Source organism: Cynoglossus semilaevis, chromosome 11 (assembly GCF_000523025.1).
Source record: "Cynoglossus semilaevis isolate Cse_v1.0 chromosome 11, Cse_v1.0, whole genome shotgun sequence".
NCBI classification, from domain to species: Eukaryota; Metazoa; Chordata; class Actinopteri; order Pleuronectiformes; family Cynoglossidae; genus Cynoglossus; species Cynoglossus semilaevis.
In genome coordinates, this window is record NC_024317.1 from 2384264 (window position 1) to 2394588 (window position 10325).

Below are 10325 nucleotides of genomic sequence, written 5' to 3' on the forward strand. Positions count from 1 at the left end.
TTGGCTCTCAGCGTCTTCAGTTCCTGCCTCAGCTCTCCGGCTTCAGACATGGCCACCGTGTATTTACACTGCAGGATCTCGGGTCCGTTGATGTCCAGCTCGTAGTAGTCCCCGTCGTCGTGACTGTCCCGCTCCTTCTCGGTGTCCAGGGCCGACTGGCGTTCCTTGCTGGCCTGCAGTTTCCTCATGGCGCTGAGGTTCTCCGTCAGCCTGTTGACGGTTTCCTTCTGCTCCGACACGGTGCCGTAGGCCTGTTCCAGCTGCTTCTGACTGTCCTGCAGAGAGTTTATCAAGGCAGCCTTCTCCCGCTCCACCTGATGGAAATGAGAATCAAAGATCGTTCAGCTGTACGACATCTGCTGTAGTTTGAAGGGAGGAAAGACAGAGACAGAATCTAAAGTAAACGGTTTCAGGAGTTAAACAACATGACCTTGGGATAAATCACTTTTCTAGTGGTTCCAAGCTGTAGTGGTTATCACTCCTGCCTAACATGCAGAAGGTCCTGGGTTCAAGCCTCAGAGGAACCACATACTTACAGTAACGGCGCCTCCTGTGGTGTAGTCTGTGTGAGTTGCAATGATTCACAATGTGAAATTCCCCATTATGGGAATTACATTTTTTTTATGTATTCACTAAATATATATTACATTACATTTAAGGGTAAAACTATTGAAAACTTAAAGGAATTTGTTCAAATAAAAACATCTGCTTCCTACTCCAGTTAAGGTTCATGTCAAGTTTCAGATTTGTTCTGATCTAATAACGGTCATAATGATACCTGTACGAGCTGCTGTTTGAGCTTCTGGATCTCAGAGAGTCCGTTGTGAACTTGATACCTGTACAAGTTGCTGTTTGAGCTTCTGGATCTCAGAGATGTTGAGCTCACTGAGCAGGTCGTCCACCAGGCTGGGGGCCGGCTTCACCACCCCTCCCCTCTTGTTCACAGCCCTGTTGTCTTCGTCGCCCTCGCCCGTCTTCACCAATCCATTTGCAAAGCCTCGGATCAGATCGTCGTTGTCCAGCTCGCCCACGGCGGAGGAGTCGTCGTGGAGTTTGAGGTTGTCCAGGGAGAAACTGAAGGAGTTGTTGTACACCGAGCCGCCGATGGTCATGGAGTGGGAGAGCTGCTTCCGCAGGGAGGCCTTCTGCTCACGCTCGGTTTTAATCGTCTCTAAAGCCTCCGTGAGCTGTCGCTCAGCGATTTCCTTCAGGCGCGTGGCCTCCTCCAGCTGGATGTGCAGACACTGGGAGTCTTCCTCCAGACGGCGGATCTCGTGCTTCAGGCCTTCAAATTCCACCTGTAAAATGAAAGTTCGACTGGAGGTCACTTCATGATCGTAAACGATGGGCGGACAGACATGTTCTGTTCTGTCAGTTTACCTGGTTCTGTCTCAGCACGGACACTTGTTTCTGCAGAGAGATGTTCTCCTCCTCCAGCTCGCTGTAGTCCTGCAGCAGCCGAGCTTCTCGTACCTTGTACTCTCTGATGTCATCGCGGAGCTGACCGCGCTGCAGCTCTGCCAGCTCTGAGCCCTGCAAACAGGAAAAGATGAGAGAGGGGAAAATAATAAAACCGATGACTGATCCACCGGACTGCACTGAAGCATTTGAGTCTGTATAAATCTGTGTCCTGGCGTTTTCATAGAACTTTACTTTACTTTTCATTCACCTCTTTCATTTCCAGGGCGATCGCGGAGAGACGTTCGTTTTCAGCTTGCGTGCTGGTGAGCGAGGCTCTGGTCTGTCGGAGCTCATTTTGCAGATCAAGGACTTTTTGCTGGTAAATGGCCTCTTTACTGGCAGACTCCAGGATCAATGACTCCTCTCTGCTCTCTCCGTCCGCAGCCACCTTCCTCTGGGTGGAGTACGCTTGACCAAACGCCTGGGGGAGACACAACGAGACAGTTTGTTCAGCAAGGAATCAAACAACAGCTCAACTAACCGTCTTGTGACGACCCCCGCATTTCTCCCATCACCATAGTGAGCGGGGGGTGGAGGGGGGGCAGCTCAAGCACCCGGGGGCCACGCACACTGCACACACGTTAATTTCTGATTGCCTCATAATTGAGGGGAAACTAACGATTAAAATAAAAACATATATTTCCTGATACATTGTCTACTCAGAGCAGAGGCCTCAGGGAAAACAAATAAAAATAAATAAATAAAATGATTACAAGGAGAAGTTAAAAAAAAACTTGGAAACATAGAGAAAGTTCCACAAAAATATGTTGAACATTTGTCATATAATTTAATGGGTTGCCTTTAGATATTATATATATATATATATAATATATTAGGATGAAAAATCAGAAAAGCAGAAATATCTTTGTAGTTTTTTTTTAGTTTTTTTTTACTGCAGACTTGTCTGGGATCGTTTCCCATTTTGAACAGAATCTAAATGTGTCAGCAGCCACCAGCTCACCGAGTCACATGGTCCATGGATAAATAGCAAGCAGAGTTTTGGAGCTCAGGTCGTCAGCATTAAGGCCAGAGCAGCAAAGAAACGTGTTAATAGGATGAACAATTCAACGTCTGATTCCCACCGGTGTCTGACCTTAAGGCGCACACACACAGACACTGAGCCAAAACCTACTGACACTGAGCCAAACTAGTGATGTAACGGTCGCCGTCTATGAAGGTGCTCAAAGCTGGAGCTCTCCTTCCCACGTCCCACATTTTCTTCCTCAACAGTTGAGGACAAACATGACATGATGTCATGGTTCTGGACGGCAGCTTTACCATCAAACTGTTTTTTCTTGTTTTCTAAATCAGGGAAACAAATTGGACCAGTGACACGAGAGGAACAAAAATGTGATTGGACAGTCGTGTCATGAATAATACATACTCAGTGTAGAGGAAGTCAACTGTTTCAAGGCCCCACTGAGTGGCTGCAAAAACACAGCATGGGCTCCGTTGGTTGGTGTAAAAGTCTATGCAGAGCGAGGGCGCTGCTCACGTCATTTATTACATCGGTGAACGCTTTCCTGAAGAGCCTATAGACTCTGTCGCTTCCTTCATCCTGGAGGATGGATTTTATTGGCCGTCACAGGGGTGACTGGCAGCTGGATCGTTAACTGGGGGCTCGGGGACGTTTACAGACTTAGATCTAAACGGACCAACCAGAAAATCCAGTCTTTCACGGGGGCTTTCATCGTGTAACCACAGCCTACAATGAAACGTTCTGTCCATTTTCTTCAAACGATCTATGAAGAAAACGGACAGTCACCCGGTAGCCCCCGTGGACGACGTAAGGTGCACGCAGGGTATGTTCTAGAATAAAACTTGTCAACAATGATATTCAAATGTGTGCAGTGATGATGGTAAGAAGGGCGTCTACTATTCTATGTCCCAGAACTCATTATTTATACATCGTTCAGGAAGTCTGTATCAAACAAGTAGCTCTTCATATCACTAAGTGCCCTGGAGGTAGCGCTCAGTTTTAGAAAGGTCAGTGACCCCTGATCTATGACAACAGCAGCTCAAAGTGAATATAATTGTCATATGGGTTACTGTGATGGGATTGACCAACGTCTGTGACTCATATTCTGACGTGTTGCTGCTGTTTGTTTGAGAAGAGACAAGAGGAACGCATTCATGGTTCATCAACACCGTTAGAGGAAACACGCTGGTCATTACGGTCGGTTCGAACGTATCTGTGTGTCTTTTAATTCATGTCTGTCATTCAGACATGACTTGTTGTAGATGAGCTTCTGGTTGTCTACGCTGCCCCCAAATGTACAACTGAGGTTATGACACTCCACAGAGATGGATTCAGTTACAAACGATGAAAATAAACTGACAACAATTTGTGGAACTATTTCACAACTCACTGTTCCCCACGCTCCCTGGTTGTGACCTCATTAACGTAGTCACGCAGTATCATCCTGTTGACAGTCACGGTAATTAACGTAATAACCAAAGTCACTTGTGTTTGTTTATCATCTGTTCATTTGTTCAGGCTGCAGAAACATCAGACCATTAGATCAGCTGTCGTCACACCAACATCAGAACTGAAACTCTAACAGCGCTCGCTAAAGACGGGAAGTCAATAACAAGGCTTGACCACACACCCACTGAACGTTAGAGTCCATGCAGAAGAGTCGGAAGATTCAATTCCTCTGAACACAACTCATAAGAAAACCGAGACCTTTAAAAAAAAAAAAAAAAAGGGAACACATACAGAAAAAAACAAACCCCCATCTGCCTCAGATCTCAGTACGGAGTCTTGGTTCTTCACATGGCTGTAATAACGTACTGCTATTTCAGGCAAGTACTAAAGCAAATGTACAGTGTTGTACGTCGACAATACTCAGCTGTGGTGGTTCTCAGGCCACATCACATACGTACGTATCATGAATCATGGCAGATGAGAAAGTGTTAGCAGTGTGGAGAACAATTCCACAGAGCATTGTGAAGTGATAGCTGCTGAGGAGAATTTAGGGAAAGCTGAGGTCAGCACTGCAGCCACAGACTTCCATTATAAGTAACAGGTTTTAAAAATACCACTGGTCCAACTACAGAACAAACTGGTAAGAAATCTTTTCATTTCTGCCTTCACATAGTTCAGTCATTTCAATAAACCGAGGTCAGCTTGGCCACACGTGCATGTCACTTTGAAGCCGCTGCTCCTGCAGCAGCTGCTGTCTGTGAAGGCCTCAACTGTACATACCAGGAGCAAGTACAGGCAAGTGACCAAAAAGTAGGAAGTTTTAATCGCTCACTGTGAAGAGTAAGGGAATCATTTCCTACATTTCGATGCCAAAAAGAGTCACGAGAATCAGCACATCAGAGGCGTCATATCCATTTGTGTTTTAGTTGTGGTTCTTACAGATAAAGACGGAACATTCTAGTCAAAGCAGTAACTTTAACTAAAACAATGTTTTCTAAAGTGGTTGTGAATGTCATCATATGACAGTAGTTTTCCTTTTTTGGCAAGTTGTGGAACTGTTAGTTGATAATGTTTCAAAAATGTTCCATGAACTGATCCTTCAAATGAGTACAAAATCATTTGTGAAAAAGTTACTTTAAATAAGTCTCTCAGACAATATGTTGCCAAGCAAAGTCAGTATTTACATCTATATTTCTTTAAAATATTTTTTACCTAAACTGACTTTTCCTGGTTTATTCCCATAACTATCATGTTGATGTTTCAACCAATTCAATCAATATTTGATAACAACCATAAGCTGCTTCATATTTTAAATAATTTGATAAAAACCATAAGCTGCTTCATATTTTAAATACATCATTTCAACCAGCATTTCAACTATTTCCCTGTCCTATATTTCCATGTACTTTGGGAACCATTAACCACAAATTTGATAACTTTAAAGAGGAATTAATCGGACGATTAATCGATACCGAAAAAATGTTAGTTGTTTAACTAATCTCTCCTTTACGGCAATCTTTCCAAACTGACTAAACGTGGAACTATCTCTTCCATCTCTAGTCGTAGACAAAAAGCTGAGAGAGCTTTGTCACGAAGACCACGACTAAAACATCTGTGATGGTTCTGATTACAGAATCTGACTGACACCAGAGAACAGGTGGTGGCGCTGCCGGAATAATGCGGTATAAAATATTATCAGCTGCCACTGAAACCACAGACACATTTAAAGCGTCTGGCTGCGTGGCTGTGCCCTCGGGTTACCTCCTTCAGCTGATCCAGCTCCTGTCGGACCGCCTCGTACTCCGTCTCCAACTCATCAAACCGTTGCTTGAGCTGCTGCTTCTCCTCCAGCACCGCCAGCCCATACTCGGCCGCCTGGATCTTCTCCTGGGTTGTCTCATGGAGCTCCCGGTTGAGACGCTCCACCTCGGCTCGGAGCCAGTGGGGCCCGGCCTCTGTCACCAGTATCGCTTCGGCATATTCCTCCTTCTCCGTGGACATCTTTGGCGAGCTGTAACGGGACCCAGCCCTGGCTCTGACGGTCTCAGGAGCGGCAGCGGTGAAAACCAACCGGACCGCAAATCACTGCCTTGTTGCTTTGAGTCGCATTGTTAAGGATTTAAATGGCGTCCTTTTCGATTTGCCTGTTCCCGCCACAGTCTTCATCGATAAAAGTCACTGTGAAGGACACTTTTGTCATTCTTGACAGGCTTCGGGAATATTCAGCTCCTACACGGAGCTGACAGAGGAAACTTCTGTCGCGATCGTCGATAAAGAAAAAAAAAAGCAGTCCTGCGTTCAAACCTGTGTCACTAGGAGGGAAATGTAGTTTAAAACGACACGTCCATGCTCTGTTAGACAAGGTTCTTAGGTGTCATATTGAATACAACTACCAGAATGCATTGGGTGAACATGGAGGACGTTCTGTAGTTCACCGACGATACCAACGTATCACTGCCATCTAGAGGTACGTTTTTGTGAGTTTTCAAGTTTTATTTTATTTTATTATTTTATTTTTCATTATACTGTATACTTATTTCTCAATTAATTGAAGTATTGGTTATTTAAAAGTACTTTTATACTATTAAAGGTAAGATTATGTTATAGTGACAATATCAAATTTTTGATATTGTCACTATCACTATTTTTTCCAGGTGAATATTCTGGTGAATTGTTCTTTGGAGGAGTTCCAATATTCTGGTGAATTGTTCTTTGGAGGGTCTCTCAAAGACCCAGGTCTTCAACCTCCTCTGCAGTTTCTGGTTCTGCAAAATGTATGTTGTTCTGTAATACATTTTAATATTGAGACGGTAAGTATATATCAGACGTTTACCGCTAGGGGGCACTGTCTCCACAGAAATGCAGGTTTAAAGTCACCATTAAATAAAGATTGATTATAAAGATTATTTGTATTTCTACAACAATTGTGGTTATGAATTTAGTAGAGAAAGTTGACTTCATCACTGATGTAAAATCGTTTATTATATTTAAATAAGTCATGTGATCATCCCCGTGTAGCCAATCCACGTGCTTTGAGGACACGGTACATTCCCTCTGAGACTCCACCGCCACCGCTTTCCAGGTTCTACTGACATTGTCCTTCTCCCAGTTCCAGCAACTCCTCTGGGCTCCTTGGTCCTGTCAGAAGAGCTTTCCTTCACAGAGCCCCACAGGTGCTGGCCAATAGTAACCTAGGGAGGCGGTGGCACGTGGTGGTGCCCAGCCAATGTGAGGCACCCACAACTGCACACTTCCTGGAGGGAAAGTACATTCAGAGAGCATGACTGTTTCTATTTTTAATCTCTGTGGCAGAAAAAGAAGAGCAGAGAAACCAATTTTGTAACAATGCCTTAATATGACACGGTGCATGTGCACTGTGTAACAGGAGGATGAGGCTCAGCACTGGGTGTCGTTCATGGACAGCACACACACACACACACACAGATGCCTATACACAGTATGATTACCATATCAACTCAACCATGCTGACGTGTGCATGTGTGCGCTCGTGTATGCAAAAGTGGACTCAGGAATATGTTCACACTCAGATGCGTAGGAATCTCTCACACACTTCCACCCATAAATCTTGGTGCACTCCCTTAATGCCATTACCCCCCTCCCCCAATCCCTCACCCCCCAGCAGGCATGAGCCTCTTACACTCTGCTCTTATCAGTCAATTTCCTTAAATCGCTCTGCAGTCACCATGATGACATAGTGCCTTCGCTGCGAGACCTCCCTGTAACCCAAAGGCCCCACTCATAATGGCACAGGACAAAAAAGGCAATACAGTCCTGATTGAAATGTCAAGAGAGCATACAGTCATGTGGCGGTTCATGTGCAAAATAAGAAGGATGATACCTGTGGTAGTGCTTTAGATCATGGACCGGCAGGAGTTAAAAGCATGGGAAGGACACGTCACGGCAACGGCACTAATGGAATCTGTGAATATGTGATACATTAAAAAGAAAGTGGATTAAATGCTGCTTGGAAATGTATCTAACACAAGGAGAAATTGTGAAAAATGTGAAGAAAGAGCAGGATTTAAATGGGAGGGTGGGAGCTGAGCGTGTCTTGTGAGCTCAGCAGTGAAGTTGACGATGCACTGGGAGAACAGCTGCGCTGCAGGGCTTTCAGGCTCCATCACTACTGCTCTCCTTCAAGAACATCTTCCAACACATTTTCTCTCTCTCTGTTTCTCTTCCTGTCTCACTCACATACAGTTCACTAACACACATACTGGCTTTCTTGTGTTGTAAGGACTTCACATCAACATAATGCTCTCCTCAGCACCTTACCATAGTCTTTGCTATACAATCCCTAATCTCAATCCCTATTCAATCCCTAATCTGACCCTAAATAAATCCGGACCCCTAAAACACTCATCCAAGAAGAGAGGCTAAGACAGAAACATACAAACACAGCCCATAGGAACACATTGATCATCAAAATGTGTTCAGACACAACAACAAATTCAACAAAAATAATTAAGGACATTTGTTGAAATTTTAAGTCAGTGTCTACCTCTGTTTTCCAGAAGAAATAAATAATTAATTCACTATTAAGAAGCATATGATTTGACATTATGTTTTCTGTTTTGTTTTTCTGTTTTTGTTTTTTTCAGTTATGCCAAACTAAGCTAATGCTAGAGTTATAATGTTTAATTATAAAGTGGGGTAGAACCATAACACATCCCCCAAGAACCTTTTTCTGATGAAGAAAAAAAACCTATATAATTTGAGCATATAGAGAGTTTTGGTATTTTCATAATTTAAAAAAGGTATTCTTTTAGGACAAATCTTTGTACAACTTTTCATCCTTTATCAGCACTACTGTTTAAAGGTTATTTTTTCAGCTTCACCTTCAAACACAGGCAGATAAATGTTGTTCTGTCTTATTTTACTTAGTTGTTTGTTCCAAAGAGGCTAGCTGCTCTGGGAAAGTCTGGCTTTGTACCTGAAATGCTCCATCAACAGACAAACAAACACACACCATTCCTCATCCATAGGTGAATAATTCAAGAAGATTCCAGAAGACACCATTATCCCGGGCAGACATGTAAGCTGACACGACGAACCTCCTCCGCTCTGCCCTCATCACACACTGATGTAGCTGAAGCTAACTGACCTTCACAGTCCAAGAAAATGACGAAAACTGTTCATAGTTTGTTTGTTTGACTCCAGATGAAGGTGAAGCAGCGACTTCAGATCGTTTGTTAATCAAGGTAAGACTGAACCAAGTGCTGTTGTTGTTACTGTAACAAAATGTTTGTATTTTATGCTGTATTAGATCTATGGATATCAGACTTCACACTGTCATAAACAGGAAATTAATTAGCATTTTCTCATTAGATGCTAACGGTTCTCTGGGGGGGTCATTGCTATCATTTGGTCATTAATTTTCTCATAGGGTAGGATTATTTAGTAGCTGTAAATGTGACGGACGCACAGGTGCATTATGTTGGTGTTTTAAAAACAGTCCTGTTTTTGGCAGGACTATGGTCACAGTGTTATGACATACAGTAAACAGTTAATTCACAAATAATGTCTTCTATAATCACAACTCATCGTTCCCTTTTTACCGACCTACATTCAACTTGTTTTAGTACATAACATTACCTCACAAATGTTTACAGTATTTTACTTATCAAATATGTGTCCACGTTTGATATTTTACACAGGCATTTTAGATGTCACCTATAAATATAGTTTTTTGTATCTGGTTCATGTCGGCCCAGCACACAAGGTGTATAAAGATGGCCACCTGGTTACATAATTAAACTACCAGGTGTATCACTACATAAATAGAATATGGAAGGACAACAACGTTGGAACCCTTATTAAGGTCATGATGTTGGCTGTGTTTACCATTAATGTGATGTTGGAGATCACTGCTAATCATTCTGTCAATAACATGTTAATTGAAGCTATACATTTTACACAAAGCTTTCGGTTTTGTTTTTTTACAGTAAAACCACAGAGGAATTGTGGTCTGCTTTATCCTTATATATATTCCACACTTTCTTTTAAGAATGAATTTTACATTTGAGCTAATTGTGTCCATTTAAGCTGCTGTTTAAACATAGTCGAGGAGCAAGATGGCCGCCGCCTCCGAGCATCAGGGCCCCTGCCTGTAGCGCTGATAAAATGCTTAATTTTTAATCACAAAATTACTCGAACCGTTCTTTTTTCTTTTTCAGATTTTTGACAAAAATATTTTACAAATGAAAAGATGAAGAAGAACAATAGTGTCAAATAATGTTTTCGTTCTCCGCTATTTAAGGTGATCGGGGCAGGGGGTTGAGTAGGACAGTGGAGGGACAGGAGTGTGTGGAGGAAGGGAGAAGGAGGGGGGGAACGAGGGGGAGGTTTTCTGATGCTCACTCGTGTCACTGTTCACTGAGGCTGTAACGATAATCAGGAGGCAGCGGACGAGGAC

The 10325-nt window shown here is 43.1% G+C and overlaps 1 protein-coding gene across 1 annotated transcript in view; it reads right to left on the minus strand.

The window, feature by feature from the left end:
- Window positions 1-6231, minus strand: part of bicd2 (bicaudal D homolog 2 (Drosophila)) — a 10728-nt gene extending 4497 nt beyond the window's left edge. Inside the window, 6 exon segments of the mRNA XM_008319802.3 lie at window positions 1-2; window positions 4-314; window positions 837-1298; window positions 1381-1533; window positions 1670-1882; window positions 5651-6231. The exon segment at window positions 1-2 is cut by the window's left edge and continues 665 nt beyond it. Coding sequence (XP_008318024.1) covers window positions 1-2; window positions 4-314; window positions 837-1298; window positions 1381-1533; window positions 1670-1882; window positions 5651-5890 — 1381 coding nt within the window. The 5' untranslated portion in view covers window positions 5891-6231.
- Between the last annotated feature and the right edge of the window lie 4094 nt (window positions 6232-10325).